Source organism: Ochotona princeps, chromosome 4, assembly GCF_030435755.1.
Source record: "Ochotona princeps isolate mOchPri1 chromosome 4, mOchPri1.hap1, whole genome shotgun sequence".
Lineage (NCBI taxonomy): Eukaryota > Metazoa > Chordata > Mammalia > Lagomorpha > Ochotonidae > Ochotona > Ochotona princeps.
The window spans coordinates 69,354,303-69,376,602 of record NC_080835.1 but is presented as its reverse complement, the minus strand read 5'-3'; the positions used below and the strand labels follow the sequence as shown (position 1 = coordinate 69,376,602).

General features: G+C 48.7%; 1 protein-coding gene across 1 annotated transcript in view; it reads left to right on the top strand.

The window, feature by feature from the left end:
• The first annotated feature begins 5,059 nt into the window (after positions 1-5,059).
• VSTM5 (V-set and transmembrane domain containing 5) overlaps positions 5,060-22,300 on the top strand; it is a 31,782-nt gene continuing 14,541 nt past the window's right edge. The window contains exon 1 of the mRNA XM_004585174.2: positions 5,060-5,478. Within this exon, the coding sequence (XP_004585231.2) occupies positions 5,388-5,478 (91 nt within the window). The 5' untranslated portion in view covers positions 5,060-5,387. The remainder of the gene's footprint in view (positions 5,479-22,300) is intronic.

The window sequence follows — 22,300 nt, the reverse complement described above, 5'->3', positions numbered from 1 at the left end:
CAAAAGGTCTGTCTGATTCCAAATCCAGAATTCTTGCCAGTATCCCCATTTTCAGTAGTCACAGCAAAGAGAATAAGCATTGGAACGTCCCCTCAGCAGAAATGTAGGCAAATATGGGAACTAAAACTTGAGTACATCAATCACCACAACATCTGTTCACAGACGTTAACACAGATAGCGTGGTACAGGCACTTTGGACCACTAGAATCCAAAACCTCAACAGCTCATCCATTACAGATCTTCTCCGTTCTAGTTCTGTCCTCTGTGTGCTCCTAGCGAGAAGCCAGGAGTGCAAGCCAGCTCAGCTGAGGGAGTCTGAGAGCCCTAAATGGCTTAGTAAAAGCCCAGCTCAAAGGATCAGCAAATGTTTATATTAACGCCCATACTGAGTGTGTATCTTCCACGTTGTAGCATTCAACCCTATCCCTTCCCACTCCAGCCACCTGCCTGTCACCTTAGAAACAATCCCATGACAAACATGCCTATTTTTAAGAGGCAAAGAAGTAGGATTCACAGACCACCTGAATGTGGTAATCAGTTCGCAGTATTCTAAGATGCTCGGCTCACCAACTCAAGTGTGCCTACAGGACAACAAAGCCACAGAAGAGCACAGCAAAAACCAAGACTGCGCTCAGAAATGAAACACCTGGGCATGGACAGTTGTCACAATGCCAGTTCACAGCACAGGCTGCTTGCTTCTTCTGGAAATGAGGCACGAGTCCTAAGGCTTTGAGAAAATTAACACTGGTGGCTGGGGCCGGGGGAGGGGTGGTGGCGGTGGTGGTGGTGGTTTTCTTTTCCAGAGCCACTGATAGGTGAGAAACGTAACCAGAACGCCTGAAAGCTGCCATGTATGCCAACAAGGCAAAGGAGCAGCCAACCCTTGATGCTGAGTGATTCCTGAGCTGCCTCCCTGCAGCAGAAGCGTAGCACCCTGAGGCCTCTGAGCACAGCCCAGGGCAGCCCAAGCCCCAGTCTTCTGCTGCAGGCGCCCCACCCCATTCCTCCCACTTTGACTCAGCCTCCCTAATGCCATTCCTGGGATTCTACAGGCACTTAATAAATATTTGTGGAACCAATGAATGAAACAACCTTTATCTCATGAGATTATTTTTTTAACACTATATTTCAGAATAGTTTACAATGCAAAGTTTCATACACCCTTCACCCCACTTGCTCCATTAGTGACGCTTCCTATGAGTCTGTCACAATTAACAAGCCACATTTACCTTCCCCTAAATTTTTTAAAAATCCAATCTCCTTGTTCTCTCTCCCAGCCTCCAGTCATCAGCGATCTGCATTTAGATGGAGTTGTCACCTGAGCTTTTTCCTTCTCTCTAATCTACAGCTTCGCCTTGAGCTTGCCTGGATCATTCACACAGGTCTTTAAGCACCTACGGGTGCACAGTGCCAGTCGCCCAGTGAACCAGCAGCCAGCCCCCTCTCCCAGTGACGTCAGCAGGAAGAGCCTGCGTGCCTGGAGCCCTTCTCTCCTTGGCTGTTCTGGCTCCACCAGTCAGCAAGTTTCTTCGGGAAAGGGGTCACCTTTGGAGCTGCAGTACCTTCCACACTGCCCAGTGTACGTAAATTCGAGGTTTACTGAATAAACAAATGGATGCAAATGATTCCTGAAGCCCTTATCAGGAACACAGAAAACAAAAAAAAATGTCAAGGCTACTTGTGCTAAGTGGGACATCTGCAAGTTTGAAAAAGACAGTTTCGGGCCCAGAGCAATAGCGTAGTGGCTAAAGTCCTCGCCTTATACACGCCGGGATCCCATATGGGCGCTGGTTCTAATCCCCAATGCCCCACTTCCCATCCAGCTCCCTGCTTGTGACCTGGGAAAGCAGTTAAGGACAACCCAAAGCCTTGGGACCCTGCACCCGTGTGGGAGACCTATAAGACACTCCTGGCTCCTGGCTTTGGATTGGCTCAGCTTCAGCCGTTGCAACTCACTTGGGGAGTGAACCATTGGACGGAAGATCATCCTCTCTGTCTCTCCTCCTCTCTGTATATCTGACTTTCCAATAAAAATAAATAAATCTTAAAAAAAAAAAAAGAAAAAGACAGTTTCATCTTCTCTTCATGTGATTTTGATTCCATTCATAAACTTCCACCGGAATAGTTACTGGGTTTTAAGGACTATTTCTGTGAGCTATTTCTTTCCAGATTCACTTCTTTCAAGGCAAAAGAAAAAATTCAAATATTAATAATGCAATACATTGTGGAATGGTTAAATTTGGCTACCTAAAATATACACTCATAGTTACCATTTTTGTAGTAAGAGCATTTAACAGCCACTCTTAGCAGTTTTTAAAAATCATTTTTATTTTTATTTAAACGGTACAGTGACAAACAGAGGAGAAGCAACAGAGGGAAAGGGAGGGAGAGAATCTTTGATTCGCTGGTTCACTCCCCAAATGGCTGCATCAGCGGTGGGAGGTCAGACGGAAGCCAGAGGCCTAGAACCCCACCTGTTCTTCCCTGTGGGTGGCAGGGGCCTATGCACTTGAGTCATCATCCATGGCCTTCTCAGGCACACTGGCAGGAAGCTGGATCTTAAGCAGAGTAGCTGACTCAAACCAGAGCTCTGCCTTGGGGGGGCATCGCAGACTTAACTCACTGTACTGCGATGCTGGCCCCAGTGTTTGTGAACAATGAAAGATCTCTTATTAACTGTACATGCCGTTCAATAGATTACTGGAACTTCTCCCTCCTTTCCAACTGTAACTTATACCCTTTAGCCAGCATCCATTTGATGTCACAGGTAAAGGGAGGCATTCTTCTGCCCACCCACAACTGGCAGAATCTGCTGTGTGATCCCAGAGCATAAGCTACATCACCGGGACTCTGTCTCTCCCATGTCCCCAGCTCAGCTGACCTCATCTTGGCTTTACTTTTCCTTTTTTTTAAAAAGATTTATTTTATTTTTATTTGAAAGGTAGATTATACACAGAGAGAAGGAGAGACAGAGAGATTGTGTATCAACTGGTTTACTCCCTAAATGGCCACAATGGCCAAAGCTGAGCTGAGCTGAAGCCAGGAGCTTCACCCAATGAGTGAAGAGGCCCAAGGGCTTGTGCCATCTCCTGCTGCTTTCCCAGGCCTTAAGTAAGGCACTGAATTGGAAGTGGAGTGGCTGGGACTCCAGCTGGCACCCATATGGGATGGCAGTGTTGCAGGCGGAGGATCAGACTATGTTACTTTGCCGGCCCCTTGTCCTCAAGTTCCTCCAGGACTGCAGCAATCCAAGAAGCGGCACTTATAGTTCCCAGGGAGGACTCTGATCTACCCATCTCTTGACAGCCTATTTTGGCTGCATATGTTATGGAGAAAACGGCACAATGGGGAACTACCCTGGTTCTCATCTCACATCAAAGAAATCCCGTGTGAACAAACCAGGGAGCCAAGCAAGACACAATAAAGACAGAAGGCTCCAGTCACAGCAGTCAGGAGGGGCAACTCCAAGAAAGGAAGGTCATAGCAGCTGATTGAAGGGGAGCATTTGGGGAAAACAAAACACACAGCAGAGCAGCTAACAATCAAGGGTAGGGAGGGACATAAACTCAAAGGGTCAGCATTGTAATCCTGGCTGGCTAGCTCAAAGCAAAAAGCCACCCACAGGGTGCAAGGGCTAACTGCTTTCCAGGCTTTTATGCTAAAAACCCAGAAGGGAGGGAGCATTGCCTCCTTGCTCTTCTCACCATAAAGACTAGAAACTAGCTTCCATGGGTCTGGTGTGTTGTCCTTCTAAAGGCAGTTTCTGAATAGAGGCCATCTTGCATACTTTTTTTTAAATTAATTACATTGCATTATGTGACACAGGCATCTTGCATACTTTTAAAGAGACTCCTCCTTTCACTCCAACAGGGACCTGACCTTAACTCCCCATTAACTCATTTAACCATCGCACTTTGATTGGCTCACCTGAGCACACAAGAAGCCAACATCAGGGCACTCAGCAAGTGACCACCATGTCCATTCTGGTGACAGTGGGACCTGCCAAGGAGTCACCCTTAGGAAGCACCAGCGCCCAGCATAACCAGAGCCACCCTCTAACTTAGCCTGACACCGATGCAAGAAGGTGAAGGGCATCTTGATCAGAAACACAAAAATTTTTCCAGAAACACGACTGGTCAGCCCTGGGTCACACTGCTACCCTTCAGCTTCCAGAGTGGCTAGACAATCTAACCTTGAAAAAGTGGGAGAGGGGGCCGGCGCCATAGCGTAGTGGTTAAAGTCCTCACCTTGAACCCGCTGGGATCCCATATGGACGCTGGTTCTAATCCCACGGGCCCTGCTTCCCATTCAGCTCCCTGCTTGTGGCCTGGGAAAGCAGTGGAAGACAGCCCAAAACTTTGGGACCCTGCACCTGCGTGGGAGACCTAGAAGACACTCCTGGCTCCTGGCTCCTGGCTTCGGATTGGCTCAGCTCCAGCCATTGCTGCCACTTGGGGAGTGAACCATTGAATGGAAGATCTTCCTCTCTGTCTCTCCTCCTCTCCGTGTATCTGCCTTTCCAATAAAAATAATATATATGTATATATTTAAAAAGTGGGAAAAGATTTCGTGAAGATATTGAACTAACAGTGATCTCCCCACTCCCACCCTCCTAGGTTTGGTTTGGTCTTGCTCTATGCCCCACAGTATCCTGAGCCCCCTTGTTACAGCAACAGCCACACTGTGCAGCCCCGCCCCCTGCAGGAACTCCCAAAGATGTCCTACATCTGTCTTGGAAAGTGCTTAACATAGTGCCGTGTTCTCCAAGTGGCTACCACAATCCCAGACTCTGAACGAAATCAACACTCTGAACCTGTCCTGGATGGATGGCTAGATGAGTGATGAATTATACCGGCCAATGGATGGCTCCACCCCGAGCAGCAGCCTCAGGCCCCAGTCGTCCTCTCCTGTCATTTCACTTTGCTGAAAGCCTTCACTTCCCCGTGGAGTCATTTAGCCGGTCCCTCAGTGTTCTCGGTCGAGGCTCAGTGTACCTCGGGCGAGGTACTTTCCTTTTCTCCCGCCACTCAGCATCCAGCTGACTCTCGAATCAAGGCCAGCAAACTGGGTGTGAACGGAAGGAGCCGCTCATTATTTGCCATTATTTACCTCTGCGAGCGTGCACTCCCATTCCTTTCCATATCCATTTTCTCGCGCGCACTCTCTTGCTCTCTTTCTCTCTCTTTGGGAACTGGTGCAGCCCCAGCGGATGTTCATCTGCATCTAGCCCTGAGAGAACCTGCAGGACCCTCGGGAGGAGGAAGAACAGGCAGCGACTGCGGCTGTGCCTGCGGCGGGCGGAGGTGCGGCTGCCACACGGTCCGGGCACACGGCTGCGGCTGCGCCCGGGAAGCCCATGCCCGGCCCGTGCCGCCCGGGGCTTGCCCATGAAGCTGCTGCCGAGCTGGAGGAGGAAAACCCGGGGCTTCTCGCTGGGACTCTTCGCCCTCTGCCTGGCCACCGTCCGCAGCCTGCAAAGTAAGCACCGAGGGAGGGGGACCTGGGCGCGCACGGGGGTCGCAGGGTTGCGGGGGGTGACCTCGTCCGGTGGTGGGGCGTGCGGGGAGCCCCGCCGGAGACCCCACACCGCCTGGGGAGCTGAAACACCCTGGCCCCGGCGCCCTGGGCCACCAGCCGGGCAGGCGAGCCCTGGCGGCGGTTATCGGAGACGGAAACCCGCGGGGAGATAACCGGCTCCCCGCCTGCAGCCGCCTCTGCAGCGCAGGCTGCAGCCCCTGGAGAGCGCGCCGAGCCCGCCCCCTATCGTAGGGACGCCTCCGCCCTTCCATGCGCCCGCAGGTTATCTGGGCTCCACAGGCCTCCCCGGCCATTAGGATGAACCCATGAGAGCCTGCTCGGGAAGAAGGGGGTTCTGGGCTGTGCGTTGGGCCTGAACCCCTCCAGCCAGAGAGGGTCCTCACTGCGTGCATAGCTTCAGGGGCCTGGCTTTGGTCGTAAAGCAGCAACTCCTATCAGTACAAACACCAGAGTATCACGCAATTTACTTTCTCATGTAATCATCAGCCTTACCATTCCCATTTTATGGATTAGTCATCTGAGCTGTCGACAGAGAGTAGGGTAGGGCTACAGGGCTTTAGTGTTGCCCATCCTGGAACTTTCTCAAAGTAAGAGACTCCTTACCATTTAACCTGCCGGGCAACACTAGGAAATGAGAGCCACTCTTTTTTTTTTTCCTTCCTAATCTTGACAAATATTTAGTGGGAGTCATGTATTTCACTACTTGTAAACAGATGTCATTTATTTGGAGGCAGAGTTACAGAGAAAGAGGGAGGGATAGACAGAGCTCTTCCTTTTGCTGCTTAGTGCTGGAGTGGTCCAAAACCAGGAGCCAGACGCCTCTCCCAGACCCTGTGGTTGCAGGGGCTCAAGCACTTGGATCCATCTGTTACCTTCCCAGGCACATTAGCACGGAGCTGGATCAGAAATGGAGCAGTTGAAACTTGGACTAATGCCCTTATGGGTGCTGGCGCTGCAGGCAGCAGCTTAAGTGGCTAACCCATAGCACCAGCCCTGTATTTTACTGTTTATTTCAAAGACAAAACTCCCACCTGCAGGTTCAGTCCCCAAATGCATGCAATCAGCAAGCGGGGTGCTTAAAATGCCATTTGGGTCGGCTCCCAAATGTGCAGTAGTGACCCAAGTGTTTGAGCCACCACCTGCTCCTCCTAGGACATACATTTGCAAAAAGCTGGAATTAGGTCAAACTCAGAACTCTGATTCATAAGGGATTTGGGTATCTTAACAGCTAAGCCAAACACCACCCTGTAAGTGCTACTTTTTTTTTTTTTAATTGGAAAGGCAGATTGACAGAGAGAAGGAGAGAGACAGAGAGAAAGATCTGTTCACTGGTTCACTCCCCAAGTGGCCACAGCAGCTAGAGCGGAGCCGATCCGAAGCCAGGAGCTTCTTCTGGTTCTTCCACATGGGTGCAGGGTCCCAAGGCTTTGGGCCATCCTCTACTGCTTTCCCAGGCCACAAGCAGGGAGCTGGAAGGGATGGGAAGTGGAGCTGCAGGGACACAAACTGGCGCCCATGTGGGATCCCAGCACTTGCAAAGGGAGGACTTTAGCCACTGAGCCATCACACCAGGCCCATAAATGCTACTCCAATCCCTATTCACAAGTGGGGAAGCAGGGGCACAGAAGAGCTAAGTTCCTTGTGCAAGGTGATAGTCAGTCAGTGGGGAAACCAGGGTTCAGCAGCTTAGCGCTCCTGGCGTTTCTAACTCTCTGACGGGAGGTTGCAGGTCTCAGAAGCCCAGAAATGGGATGGGGCATGTTCCTCTGGTGCCCGTGGAGCCAACAGCAGTCTTGCAAAAGGATCAGTGTATCTCCTGTTGCAGTGGCCTTTTCCATAGTTTTCCAGACCCCAAGTATGTCATTCTTAATATAGCTGTACACATGACAGTGATGTCCAGGAGCCTGCCATTCCCATAGTGTATAAAATTCTGTTCACTCTCTTATTCAATGTACCCTCTCCTTATAGGAGGCAGACCTCGATAGATGTGGAAGGTACTGTCGTTCACAGTTTTTATTTTTCTTTTAAGATTGTTTATTCATTCATTCATTCATTCATTCATTTGAAAGGCAGAGTTACAGAGTAAAAGAGACAGAGAGATCTTCCTTCTGCTGAATTCACTCCCTCAATGGACACAATGGCTGGAAATAGGCTAGTCCAAAGCTAGGAGCCTGGAGCTTCTTTCAGGTCTCCCGTATGAATGCAGAGGCCCAAGCACTTGGACCACCATCCACTGCTTTCCTAGGTCGTTAGCAGGGAGTTGGGGCAGAAGTAGAGGAGCCAGAATTCGGACTGACACCAATATGGGATTCCAGCACTGAAGGTGGATGTCACAGTGCTGACCCCAGTTCACAATTATGATCTCAGGAAGCTTAAGTCTCATGGAGAAGACCAGCATGGGAGCAAGGTGCCAGCCTTGGAGTGGCAAACCTTGGCAGCAGGGGACATCGCCCTCACTTGGCATAGCAGGTTAAGCCACTGCCTGTGTATGGGTACCAGTTCACATCCTGGCAGGTCCACTTTCAAACCTGCTCCTTGCTAATAAGCCTGGTAAAGCTACAGAATTGCTTAGTGCTTGGGCCCTGCCCCTATAAGGAAGATCTGTAAGAATCTCCTGGATCCTGGCTTTGGAGTGGCCAAGCTTCAGCCCACTGTGGCCACTTAGGCAGAAAGCCAGATGAAAGATATCTCTCCAGAGCCAGTGTGTTGGCTCAACTGGCTAATCCTCCACCTCCAAGCACAGGCAACTCATATGGACTCTGGTTCACATCCCAACTGTTCCTCTTCCTGCCCAACTCCCTGCTTGTGCCCTGGGAAAGCAGAGGAGGCTGGCCCCACACCCACATGAGAGACCCAGAAGAAGCTTCTGGCTCCTGGTTTCAGATTGGCTCACTTTTGGCTGTTGCAGTCATTTGGGGAGTGAACCAGTAGATGGAAGATCTTTCTATCTCTCCTTCTCTTAGAAAATCTGCCTTTCCAAGGATAATCAACAAATCTTTAGGGGAAAAAAAGAGAGAAAGGTATCTTGCTCTCTGTGTTTCTCTCCCTTTCTGACTCTGCCTTTCAAATAAATACTAGCAAACAAGAACAAGAGACAGTGAGAGTGTTCCCTTTTGGTCTCCCTCTCTACTCAGTGAAAAGGTGGCCATTGGCAAGCCAGGAATAGAGCCGTCACCATACACTGAATCTACGGGTGCTTTGATCTTAGATCTGTGGGAAATAAATGTCTGTGGTTTAGCTGCGCAGCACAAGAGATTTTGTTACAGCATCAAAGCCAAATGAGAAAGATACTGGGGACCAACAAAGTAGCACAGTGGGTTTAGCTGGGCTTATGAGGCTAGCATCTCATGTAGGCACTGGTTTGAGTCCCAGCTGCTCCATTTCGGTTCCAGTTCCCTGCTAATGTGCCTAGGAAAAACAGCAGAAGATACCCCATGTACTTGGGTCCCTGTACCCATTTTGGAGACCCAACAGAAGCCACTTGCTCTTAACTTTGGCCTGGCCCAGCCCTGGCCATTGAGGTCATCTGGGAAGTGAGTCACCAGATAGAAGCTATGGTTCTGTCTGTCCCTCGGTCTCTGTAACTCTCCCTTCCGTATAAAAAGAAATCAGTCCTGAGAAATAGGGTGAAACTACAATAAATGTTAAAATGTGGGAGTGGCTTTGGAACTGGGTAATTGGTAGAGGCTGGAGGCGTTTGGGAACATGTTCTAGAAGTGTGGATGTTAATTCTGATGAGCTCTCAAAGTGAGAAGCATGGTGACCCTTGCTTTAACATGGCAAAGAACCTGGGTGGATTGTGTCTGTGTCCCAGTGCTTTGTGGGAAGCAGAATTTAGAAGGGATGAGCTCAGATTTTTAGCAGGAGAGGTTTATAAGAAAATGCTGAAAGAAGAGATTGGTTCCCCTGACTTCTTATAGAATTCAAGAGAAATACATTGAACAAAGAGTTGTTAAGCCAAAAGGAACCATAACTTAAAGATCTGGAAAATTCTCAACCTGCCTATGTTGCAGAAAATGAAAAAGCATGTTCAGAAGAGAGTGCCAAGGTGTGGCCCAGCAGCTTTCGATAAGATTAGTGCGGGTGTGAGCCTAGGCCCTGGTCAGCCACCCCCGCAGCAACATTCCCACCCTGAACCGAAGGGGTGAGAAACAAGACCAAATGAAGGGAGGCCGTCAGCCTTGGAACAGCCATGGGATGGGACTAAGGACGTCCCTGGCTGGGAACAGGATGCACTGTTCTTCAAGACAACAGGGAATAAGCAAAAGGAGATGAGTGAGCAGCCAGGCTGCGCCCTCAGTGACGGGGTGGGGGGCACTGCCTTAGTTCTAATAGGCCAGCCAGTGTCCTCTGGAGCCTTGGTGGGGACAAAGCCACCTGACAGAGTTCTGTTCCATGCCAGAGTGTGTTCTTAAGGCCCGCCAAACAAAAGAGAATTATCTTCAAATGATAATATTCTGACCTAATTGTGTTTGCCTTGCTTCGTTTGGACTTGCTTGGGACCCACCATCCTTTTCTGCTTTCAGATTTCTCCCTGTTGGAATGGGAATGCCTTGTCCTAGCCTATTCCACCACTATATTTTGGAAGTGCATAGCTCACATATAGTTACATGTCACTTCGCACTAAGGATATGATTTTGTTGTTGTTTGGACATCTTACTGTACTAAGATGGCTATGTCACCAAGCAATGTAATATTATAGAACAACCACCATGTATACCTTCTCTAGGTATCATAATGTGGTGTACAGGGTAATGTCACATCTCCACAGCTGAAGACGTGTGGTAAAGGATTGAATTGGACCTGGCTGAGGCCGTGTCTAGTTTAGATAAGATTTTTATCCTTTAGCATGGGTACTGAAATGACTTACAATGTGGGATCTGATAGGAGAGAGAGTTTTCAGTAGGGTGGACACAGTATCAGTTGTGTGGACTGAATGTTGTCGCCCCACCAAATTCACACTTGGAGCCCCGGTTGCCAATGTGATGGCACTGGGAGGCAGTTACACTTAGGAGATAGCATGGTAGTAGGATCTTGTCCCTCAAAGGAGAAAGACCAGCGCTCAGTCTCTGCATGCGTGGACACTGCAAAAAGGGGGCAGTATGCAAGTGGGGAGGTTGTGTGTGTGGTTTGGAGGCATTTCCTGAAGGCCCTTGGGGTCTCCTGCAGCCCTCTCTCCAGGACAGAGCTTCCCTGGTCACCTCCATGTGGCACACATTTACTGAGTGTCCACTCTGCTGCCATGAGCTCTGGGCTGGCGCCTGATGAGACAGACCAAGGAGGTGTGGGCTTCTGCTACACTGTCCTTCCAGATTTATAGAAAATTGTTTTGCAAACATACAGATGTTCTCACTGGGGAAAAAAAAGTGTTTTTTTCATTGTACTTGTACCAAGTACAGTCATGCTATACTTGTTATTCAACGGGTTTGATCTCCATCTATGCTGATCAATAGCGGTCTTGTTCATTTCTTTCAACGGCTCCTCCTCGCAGTCATTTGCCATCATGTGATATGACTACACTTTGCTTAGCCAGCAGTCTCCTTCTGGTAGACTTTTGTTTTGTTTTGTTGTTGTTGTTGTTGTTTTCTTGTTTGTTTTGTTTTTTATGGGTTTTTTGTTTGTTTCTGGTAGACTTTTAAGCAAGCAGCTTTTAGCTCTTACTCAGAGGAGATACAGACCCCTAATACAGAGTGATAAGTGCTGTACTAGTGACAAGCATACCACATGGAGGAGACACCAGCTCCTGACCGATGGGTACATACTAAACATATTCCTCCCCCCGCAGGGCTCCTGCTCAAAAAGTGACTGGAGGACTAAGCTGAGACTGAGGGAGGGATGGAGTCAACCAGGAGGTGGCCCAGGAGGTGGCCCTGTGTGTATTGCCTGCTGCTTTGGGGGCAGTCGGGTCCCAGGTACCCTCTGTTTTCCATCATCCCCAAGACTAAATGTCAGCTATGTGTATCATCTGTTCTAGTTGCCCCCATCCCCCTTTTTCTCTTTTAAGCCATTTTACAATATTTATTGATTCTAAAAATGTATTTGAAAGGCAGAATGACCAAGAGGGCGGGTCAGAGCAAGATCCTCCATCCTTTGGTCTATTCTCCTCAATGCCTGCATGGCAAGGACTGGGCCAGACCAAAGCCAAAAGTCAAGAACCCCATCCTGGCCTCCCACATGGGTAACAAGGCCTCAAGAACTTCAGCCATTGTCTGCTGTATCCTAGTCACATGAACAGGAAGTTGAATGGGAAGGGGGAGGTAAGTACTTCTGTATATAATGGGGGAGTCCCAGGTGGCAGCTTATCTCACTGTGCCACAACCTCCACCCTAAAGCATTTCAGTTTATCTAAATCCAAGGCACGTGCTGAAACCTCTGATGGGCTGAACTCAAGTCCTTGCTGAGAGGATAGAGGGGATGTGTGTGGCTTCTGCCACTCCTCACTGGAGCCACCTTACCCAGGAAGTCCAGAAGGACTTCTTGGACAGGTGAGGCTGAGACTACAAAGCAGGACAGGACAGAGAACTGCAGGCAGTGAGCAGGTGCTCAGAAATAGACACCCTATTCAGGATAGGCATGTACTAAGCAGGAAAAGAGGCAGTGGGTGTTGTGCCAGCAGGCACCTGGGGGTGTTTAGCTGGTGCCCCACTTAGAGATCTCATGCCCCTGAACTACCACAGTCAGTGCATTCAAAAGCCAGGTTTCCTACACTGGGGTTTTTCAAGAAAACTGGCTTTATGGCACAAGTGTGTTTACTTCTCCAGCAGAAATTGGGATATATGTAAAGAGGACTGGCAAGCTTCGAGTTGGAGATTAACTTTCCCCCTCCAAGTGATCTGCTGGGCCGGGAAGGAGAAACGACACAGTGGACTGTAAAGGACGCGCAGGACGGTCCTTGTGCAAGTGACCAGCTGGCCAAGAACACACACTGGCCCCGCCCCACTGCTGAGAGGCACCCTCAGCCAGCACACTGACCCCGGGGGGAGCCGTGCCACAGGGAACCCCAGCTGCCAGAGGGAAGGGACCTGCTCCAGTCCCATGCTGCCTGTCTGCCCTGGATGCGAAGATGTCCTCCTTCTTCCAAGGAGAGTGGGCAAGCTGAGTGGTTTCCAGCCAAAGCTGCCTATTAGAACCTCCTGGGAGACAGATAATAATGACACGGGCCCATGTCATATCTGAGCCCTGTTGAATCAGTATCTCGGAAGGCAGACCCTGTTTCGACTGTCTCTCAGCTTCTTGGGAGATTCTAACCTGTGGTCTGGTGGAGAGCTATTGGAACCTTCCCACGTGCCCTCCATTGCTGCTGGCAGCAGCTTGTCAGGATGTGTACACCTGCTACTTACCCTCCGATCTCAGGACACCAACAGTTGTCAGGTAAAGCCTTGTTATATCTTATGTGAGGCTTTAGCCTGACAAACCCATAGAGTTTGCTATCTGGCTTAGGGCAGGAGGCAATGCTGTTTTGCTTTGAAGTTTCCTTTGGCTCAGTAGCATTCCAGGAACTTCACAGCAAGTCCCTGAGCTGGAAGATAACCCTGAGAGAAAGGCAGATCCTCTACAAATATTTGATGTCAGACACCCTGGAGCCACTGAAAAAGCCTTGAAAACAAAGCAAGAACAGTAAGGTAAGCAGAGAGAGCAGGACTCGTGAGCACAGCCAGAAGGAGCAGTAGTTAATTTTTATTTGCACATGGGTTTTCCATTCACATACTGTTTCTTGATATTCAGACAAGTTATCTGAGCACCAAGGAAATGGAGCTTGGGAAGGTCTTGGATCTTGGGTGAATATGCTAGAATAATTTCTTTTTCCCTCTGTTAGACCTGGTCTTGGAAGCACAGGCAATGTGAGTTCCTGGGTACCTGGCACTGCTAAGCAGATGTAACATGAAGTTTTTCCAACTTCCTGCCTTCTGTACTGAGACCCCTGCCCCCATGCCCACTGTGGGCTGTATCATGTGCCTTTTGGAAGCCAATGCCTACAGCTAGAACCTTAGACCTGCAGTTCTGCAACCAATACTTACACATACTCTGGAGTGGCATTCCAGAGCTTCTCAAGCAAGAATGTGTTCTTTTACATCAACTCAACAGTTAGTTCAATTCACCTGCTGCTACTTGCATGAGCCAGCACTTGTGACATGTGCTGCTGGAGGCTGATGATTCACACCTAAACACAACACTATGCCTGCTGCTCCACTGAGCAAAGCATGAGCGCTAAGGAGGTTATGCCCCGTGCTATAGCGGCCTCATGGGACCCGGCACCAGAAGTGACAGAAGATAGTTTGAAAGACTGAAGGGAGCCAAGAAACGGGAAGGGATGACTGAGCTGACTTGAATGGATACAGGTCAAAGGGGGAGTGGTCCCTAATTGAGTGCAACTGGAATTAGAGTGCGAAGGACTCCTACGGATGGAGAAAAGAGCGAGTGCCAACTTGCCGAGGTCTTTCAGAGCCAGGAAGACACAGCCAGGTGTGTGGGATACAAAGATCACCAGCAGTCTCCTCCAGTCAACTGAAGAGTCAATGTCATTTGAGCTTTTAGGACCATTAATAACAATCACCAGAGAATGGTAACCATGATTCCGCTGAGCACTTACTTTGTGCCAAGCACATTAACAGCACTTTCTATTCATCTCTGCCATACTGCAAAGAGATGCTACTCATCTGCTTTAAAAAGAAAAAAAAGATTTATTTATTTTTATTGGAAAGTCAGATATACAGAGAGGAGGAGACACAGACCGGAAGATCTTCCATCTGCTGATTCACTCCCCAAGTGCCACAACAGCCAGAGCTGAGCCGATCTGAAGCAGGGATCCCAGAGCATGCAGAGCAAGTACTTTAGCCACTAGACTACCATGCCAGGCCTATCCATCTGCATTTTACAAGTGGAGAAACTGAGCTTGGAGAGGTTAAAGGAGTTGCCTAGAGAAATGCATTCAGCCTGTGCTAGGCTCTGGGCATCCAGGGGTAACCTGGATGGAGCAGCCCCTGTGTTCACATGGCTGATACTGATCTGACAGGATGAACTATCCATCAAGAAGGGTTACACAGGTGGGGTAAGGTGTGTCCTTAGAGAGGAACAGGAAGCAACGGGGCACCCTACAGCGACCCTCAACCTGGTACTGAGGGTTTGGGAAGGTTTCCTGGAAGAAGTCATTTTCAAATTGAGACCTAGATGATGGAAAGGAACTGACCCTTAATTTCTGACCCTGACTCTGTTTTCTGCATTTCCCAGATATGTGCATGCCTGAGTTATTGGTTAATCACTCTACTTCCCCTGCAGGCCTCCTGTAAGCCCCACCCCTTAACAAAGGGTTGTTAGGTGATCACACCTTCTCGTTTCTTCCTTCAACTTCCTGTTCAATACATGTCCTGCAAAGGCATCTGCAAAGAACCCTGACTTCCGGTTCCCCGGGCTGGCCTGACACCGAGTCCTGCAGCCCAGCTTTGCAAAGCCAGTCCTACCCCAAGGCTGTGGCAGGGCAAAGCAGCACTGGCGTCATGCCTGGCTTCTTTGGCATCTGATGAGAAGTACAGCATGGATTTGACCATTGCCTGTCGCCTTTCAGCAAAGTCTGGTTTTTCAGCAAGGGGTGACTTTTGTTTGTGCCCAGAAAAGCAGTGGAGGAAATGTTCCAGAAGGCATTCCACAGGGAGGAATTTTCTGCCACCCAATCTCTCATTACACTTTCAGCAGAGAACCACAGAAGTGCAGGTGTGGTTGTAGTCCTTTGGGGCTGCTGTAGGGTGAGAAATTTATTTAAAAAAAAAAAAAAAAAACACAGAAACTTGGTGTTCACTGCTTTGGAGGCTGGGAAGTCCAAGGTCAAGGGGGTGGTAGGTTCAGTATCTGGTGAGAGTTACTCAGAGGGGGCAACTTCTGTGTCCTCACAAGATGCAAGTGGCAACAGAGCTTACCCGAGCCTCTTCCACAAGTGTACTGTCTGCACTCCCAGCTTAATCATCTCCCCCCAGCCCTCCTACCTTTGCCATCACATTCAGACACCAACTACAGCAAATGGACATTCCAGTCTGTACCAACTACGTGACATGGGGTGCAGGAATAACTTGCTCTACCCAACACACCCACTCCAGCCCCAGCACAGCTTCAACTTCTGCTTACAAATTCCTGGGAATGGGGATCCCACTCTATGTCGCTTTAAAAAATTCTCATCCATCAGGCCCAGCACGGTAGCCTAGTGGATAAAGCCCTCACCTTACACGTCGCAGGATCCCATATGGGTGCTGGTTCATATCCCAGCAGCTCCACTTCCCATCCAGCTCCCTGCCTGTGGCCTGGGAAAGCAGTTGAGAATGACCCAAAGCCATGGGACCCTGCACCCGTGTTAGAGACCCAGAAGAAGCTCCTGTGTCCTGGCTTCAGATCAGCTCAGCTCTCACCATTGTAGCCACTTGGGGAGAGAACCAGCGGACAGAAAATCTTCCTCTCTGTCTCTCCTTCTCTCTCTACTATTTGACTTTCCAATTAAAAAAAAAAATACATAAATATTTAAAAAATTTGCTCATCCATCAAAACTACTATTCATTCATTAAGTAATCACCAAGTGTTAGAAACTGAGATCAGTTCCTTACATGTTGTGTGGGAGGGTGGGATTGGGCACACCTTACTATAATTTACACATTCAGGTGGCACTATCACTTGAGGCTGAACATAATTAAGTAATTGACTCGGGACACACAGTTGTTACTGGCAGAGCCAAATTTTGGCCGTCATCAGACTCCAGAATCCATAGACACATCCATTATTCATACATTGTCTGCATTCTGTCCACCAGAACCTGTCTCGTTTCCTTCACGGGGGTACTGTGCCACAGCCTGAAGTCAAAGGAAGGAGTGGGGAAGACAACCATTTCACGGGAGTATTTGGGGGTGGATTGGGGTGCCTAGGAAAGCCCACCTCAGCAATGTGGAGCATGCACAATGCAACCAAGAGGATGTCGGTTCTATTTGAGCTGCACGCCGCCTAGCAGGGCCACTGTGCAAACTCCTCAGCTCTTCGGGCTGCCATTTCCTGTTTTGTAATAGGAAATTTTAAGGCATCGCTGTCAGTTCAACATAAAGAAACATGCCCAAAATCCAATGTGGTAAGAGAGCTGGCCTGCCAGAAATAATTCCCCTGGAGCACAGCAGCTCCTTTCTCTGATGTTGGAGAGACTGAGAGAGCAAGTATAATCTCTACCCAGCTTGTCTGTCCTTCTTTCACTGAAAATAGGATCCTCTGGGTACAGTTACATTTGGGGGATGCCAGGAAGAGTCCCATGTGATGCATGGCCTCCAGCTGCTAACATTTTAATGTGGATTAGCTCAGTGCTTACCAGTCTTGGCCAAACACTGGAGTCCCATATTCCTTTCTCCTGCCCCTTCTGCTCCCACCAGCACATTCTCCCCCTGCCACTCCCACACTGTGTGACCTGCACCAGCTATGCCCCTGGCAGGGGAGGAAGATGGTAGTGACATCTTACACAGCCTACTGAGTTTTTAAGGGTCTAAAGAAGCAGTTGGCTTATCCTCTTTGTCATTTACATTTTCTTGGGTGTGTTTGCAACAATGCATCTCCTCCTGATTAACCCTGGGGTTCCCTTTTTTTTAAAGATTTATTTATTTTTATTATAAAGTCAGATATACAGAGAGGAGGAGAGACAGAGAGGAAGATCTTCTGTCCAATGATCCACTCCCCAAGCGAGCGCAATGGCTAGTGCTGCACCAATCCAAAGCCAGGAACCAGGAAGTTCCTCCAGATCTCCCATGTGGGTTCAGGGTCCCAAGGCTTTGGGCCGTCCTTAACTGCTTTCCCAGGCCACAGGCAGGGAGTTGGATGGGAAGTGGAGCTGCCAGGATTAGAACTGGCGCCCATATGAGATCATGGCACGTTCAAGGTGAGGACTTTAGCCGCTAGGCCACTGCGCTGGGGCCCAACCCTGGGGTTCCTTAAGGCATAGCCAGTCTCTACAGCCCAGGTACAAACTTGTGTTTGTCGTTTGTCTTTCATTTACTGGGCACGGGGAGTACTATGCTGAGTGTGTGGCGCACACACACATTTACTTTTATTTCTAGGCGAGAGCCAGAGGTCAGTAGCTGGTCAGCACCAGTCACAGACTTCTCCTCCCAAGTCCTGGCTTTCTGGGGAAGAGTCCTAGGAGTTCATTCCACATGTGGCCCCCACCTGCCAAGAAGTGGGCAACTGGGTTGTGCATGCATGAGTGCACATGTAGGAGCGTGGGTACAGACACACACATGCATATGTCATAGGGCATCTTAGACTGAAACAGAGGCATAAGGAGGCCCAAGAATCACATCAGAGCTGGCTGCGGGGCCCCCTGATTCAGTGGTCAGTTTGGCCTTTCTCTGGGCTCTGCACCCCCTCTCTCTAGACTGATGTGTAAACCCTGGCAGGGGAAGTCACTGCCCAGGATTTGTACTTGAGTACCGGTACTCTGCATAGGTCTAAACAAGCAATGGAGAAGCAACCAGGCAGCTCGTCTTCCTGGGGCTTACCACCTAAACAGGAGACCCAATATGAAATAATTGCACAAGCAGGCAGTTCCAAATGGTGATCCTTACTGTACCAAATAGGTGCTATGAGAATAGGGAAGAGAGGCCTGACTAGCCCAGCGATTGGCACAGGCCTCCTCAGAAGAGGTAAAGGTTGATGTCTAAAGGATGAATAAGAGTTCAAGGCAATCAAGGAAGGAGCAAGCAGAGGGAATAGCATACGCAAAGTGCCTGCAGTGGGAGAGAACATGATGGATTAAAAGGGCTGAAAGAAGGAGAAAAAAAACAGGCTGAAAGAAGAAGAAAAAAGAGAGAGAGAAAGGACTGAAAGAAAGGCAGTGTGTTGGCAGCCCAGACTATAAGGGTGTGCTGAAGATGTTGAGGCTGGAGGCATGAGCAGAGCCCAGACCATGCCTGGATGGGTAAGCCACTGAAGGGGTTCTGACTTCATTCCAATAACCGAGGGGAGCCAGAGGATGGCAGGAGAGCGAACCCACGTGGTTTACACTGTGAAACAGATCACTCACACTGCTGTGTGAACAACAGGTTCAAGGTGGAGCGCAGGCACGGCGAGGAAATTGGAGGAACACTGACTGTGTACCAGGTGGTGGCTTGGCCTCAGGTAGCAGAGGATCAAAGGTGTACAAGGCGGCCTCGGGTTCTGTTTTGAAGGTCCTAGGATAACATGCATGACAGGAGGCTGAGGAAGGACCAGGTGCCAAGACAGTGTCTTTTGGAGGTACTGCTGAGAGTATTTTGCTGAGTTTGGCAATATCAAAAAACCAGATTTGAGGGGAGGAGGCGATTGCAAATTTGTTTTTGAAAAATGATTAAGTTTGCCTATGTTTAAACAGGTATGACTGACACATGGTCCAAAATTCAAGATGTACATACTCAGAAAGTCTCCCTCCCCCTCTCTCCCCCAGCCACCTGGAGGACTGTGTATGCATTTGCTTTATCTTTGATTCTGAGATTCCTGTTAACTGTCAGGTACAGAGTTCAAGCAGGCAGTTGGGTTAATGAGTCTGAAGTTCAGACTGCAGTGTGGGTCAGTGACATGAACTTGGGATCCCTGGGACGGAGAGTTGTCTGTGTGGATGAATTTGCCTAGGGAGACAGTAAAGAGTAATGGAGAGGCTCTAGGACCACCAGCCTCCAAGAACTCCGTCACTTAATGGCAGACCAAGGAGAATGAGTTTTCAAAAAGAATGAGAAGAGAAGGGATGGGAGGGGAAGGGAGGGGAGGAGAAGACAGGAGGAGAGAAGAGGGGAAGGAAAGAGGAGAGGAGAGGGGAGAAGAGGAGAGGGGGGGAAGGGAGAGCACCAGGGAAGGGTGGTGGCCAAAGGCCCAAGCCACCCAAGGGAGAGAGAGTGGTCAGCTCTGTCCCTGGAGGAGAAGTCCATATGTGGCCATCTGCTGGGAATAAGAATTTGGAGGTCCAAGGCGGTTAGAGAGACTTTGTCATAGTAACTGTAGGAAAAAAGAGCAGAGTTAAGTGAAAAAGCATAGCAAGATTATCAGGCATTGTGAAGGTCTTTTAGAGTTTGGTAGTTTTTAATCCACCCTGAAAAGCATGTATCTTGTTCTGAAGAGTGTCTGTGTGGAACATTCTCTCACAATGTTGGCTCCCCAGGTACAAGATCCAGGCATAGGATCTTGCCAGACAGATCTGATGCAAAGAAAGGCCTGTAGAGCTTTGCGAGTGGACAGAAGGGCACAGGCCACGATGGGCCATGGAACCGAGACTGGTTACAGAGCAAAGGGAGGATGATGGGTCAGAAACAGTGGCATCTAAGTGGAAGAAGCAGTGAGACCAATGGGAAAAGCTGAGCAGTGAACAGGAAGGAGGGGAAGATTGTAGTCAGAGCAGGCAGCTTCGCAGAACGTTGAGGTGGAGTAGAGGGAGGATGTTTCTAAATACCCGGGGCGGGGACCATCAGCCTGTGGTAGATGGGACTTGGGATTCAACAAATCTTGGGGAAGCTGGAGGAAGTTCCTGGCTCCTGGCTTTGGACCAGCGCAGCACCAGCCATTGCGGTCACTTAGGGAAGTGACTCATTGGACGGAAGATCTTCCTCTCTGTCTCTTCTCCTCTCTGTATATCTGACTTTCCAGTAAAAATAAATAAATCTTTAAAAAAAAAAAAGAAGAGTTATAACCTGCACAATGTGATAGAAATATAATGGAAAATGCAGGCCACATTTGTAATGTCAAATTCTCCAGTGCCACATCCAAAATATAAAAGTAGGTAAAATTAATTTTAGTGATGTATTTTCTTTAACCCAGAAAATTTCTGAAATTATCATTTTAACATGTAATCTATATGCACTATTCGTAATTGCAAATGTTACATTCTATATAATCCATTAAATACTAGGTCATCAAAATCTGGGGTACGTTTTACACTTAGAGCATATCTGAGTTTACACTAGCCAAGTCCAAATGCTCTGGCCACAACTGAGCCACAGCTACAGGTACATGACCCAGACCCAGTCTCTTCCTGTTCCTTGTCACATTGGACCCCAAGTCTTCATCAGTGCTGTGTGCTATTTTAAGAAGTGTACCAGAAGCATAAAGCTCCATGTCTATACTCAATTAGTTATTCGAGTCAGCCTGGGAGGAAGGAGTGCTGGTAAGATGCTTGGATCCCAGTCTTGGCTGTGGCTGGTTTACTTAGCAGGAAACTGGGCGTTTATGTTGCTATTCTGAGTTTCAGTTTTCTTATGTGGAGAGCAAGTGATCCAACAAGCAAGTACCTGTGAGTGGAAAAGCAAGTTTGCCAACCCAGGTTTCCTCGCAGATTACAATCATGCCTATAAAGTAGCATGTCACTTGTACAAATTGGAACATCTGACATTTTCAAATGGGAACATTCTGGAGCTCAACCCAATCTTTGCATGCATTTTGTTATTAGGATCAACGTTTGTTTTTATCTATTTTATTTGTTTTTATATAAGATGAGGTTTTTTATTGCAAAGTCTGACATATATATACATGTGTGTGAGAGGGGAAAACAGAGAGGAAGATCTTCCATCCAATGATTCACTCCCCAACTGGCCGCAATGACTAGTGCTGAGCCAATCTGAAGCCAGGAGCTCTTCTGGGTCTCCCATGCAGGTGCAGGGTCCCAAAGTTTTGGGCTGTCCTCTACTGATTTCCCAGGTCACAAGCAGGGAGCTAGATGGGATGGGAAATGGAGCAATCCCATATACATGCTGGCACTTAGAGGTAAAGGATTAGCTGGTTGGGCCATAGTGCCAGCCCCACATAAGAAGAGTTTTTACTTATTCATTTGAAAGGCCAAGAGAGAGAAAGAGAAAGTGAACAGGACAGAAAAAGAGAATGACACACAATGAGCACTGCCCCCTCTACTGGTTAACTCCCCAGATGCCCACAATAGCTGGGACTGAGCCAGGCCAAAGCAGACAGCCAGAAACTCCATATGTATCTCCCACGGTCTGGCAAAGATACAACCACTTAAGCCACCACCTGCTGACTTCCAGAAGATAAATCAGCACAAAGCTTGATTGCAAGTGGAGTTGGTACTCCAACCCAAACACTCAAATATGGGATGTGGGCATCTTAACCACTGCACCAAACAATTGTCTTGGCTTTTATTTTTAAAGCAATTCATAAGCTTGCTAAGATACTCCAACTGTGCGAAAGAGTCGTGTGTGAAAGACAAAGCTTTCCCCCATCCCAGACACCCAGACCCCTTTCCAAAGCCAACCACAGTTGCTGGTTTCCAGAGTCACCTCCTGGAGATGTTCCATGCCTATCTATGGTTAAAAGTCCTGGCTAGCCTGCTTACCATCCCTCTTTCTGCTAATGTGTCTGGGAAAGCAGCAGGTGGTGGCCCAATCATTTATGCCCTGCTACTCATGTGAGAGACCAGGATGGAGTTCCCAGCTCCTGCCTTCTGTCTGACCCAGACCCAGCTGTTACGGCCATCTGGGGAGTGAAGCAGCAGATACCTCTATCTGCTGCCTCCATTCTCCTCGTTTTCTTCTCCTCCACCTCTCTTCTTCTTTAGTTCTGCCTTTAAAATAAACCAATAAATAGCAAGAGTCATGTTACAAGGCAGGCATCAAATCCACGTATTCTGAATTTGCACGTACCTTACTAGAATCCTAACCACTAGTTTAGAGAGACACGGAGGCAGGCAGGCTGAGAGCTTCTGTCATTGTTTTTGAGATACTCAAATATCAATATGTAAAATTCACCTCATCTCTGAATATGCTGAGGTGTGGATTTG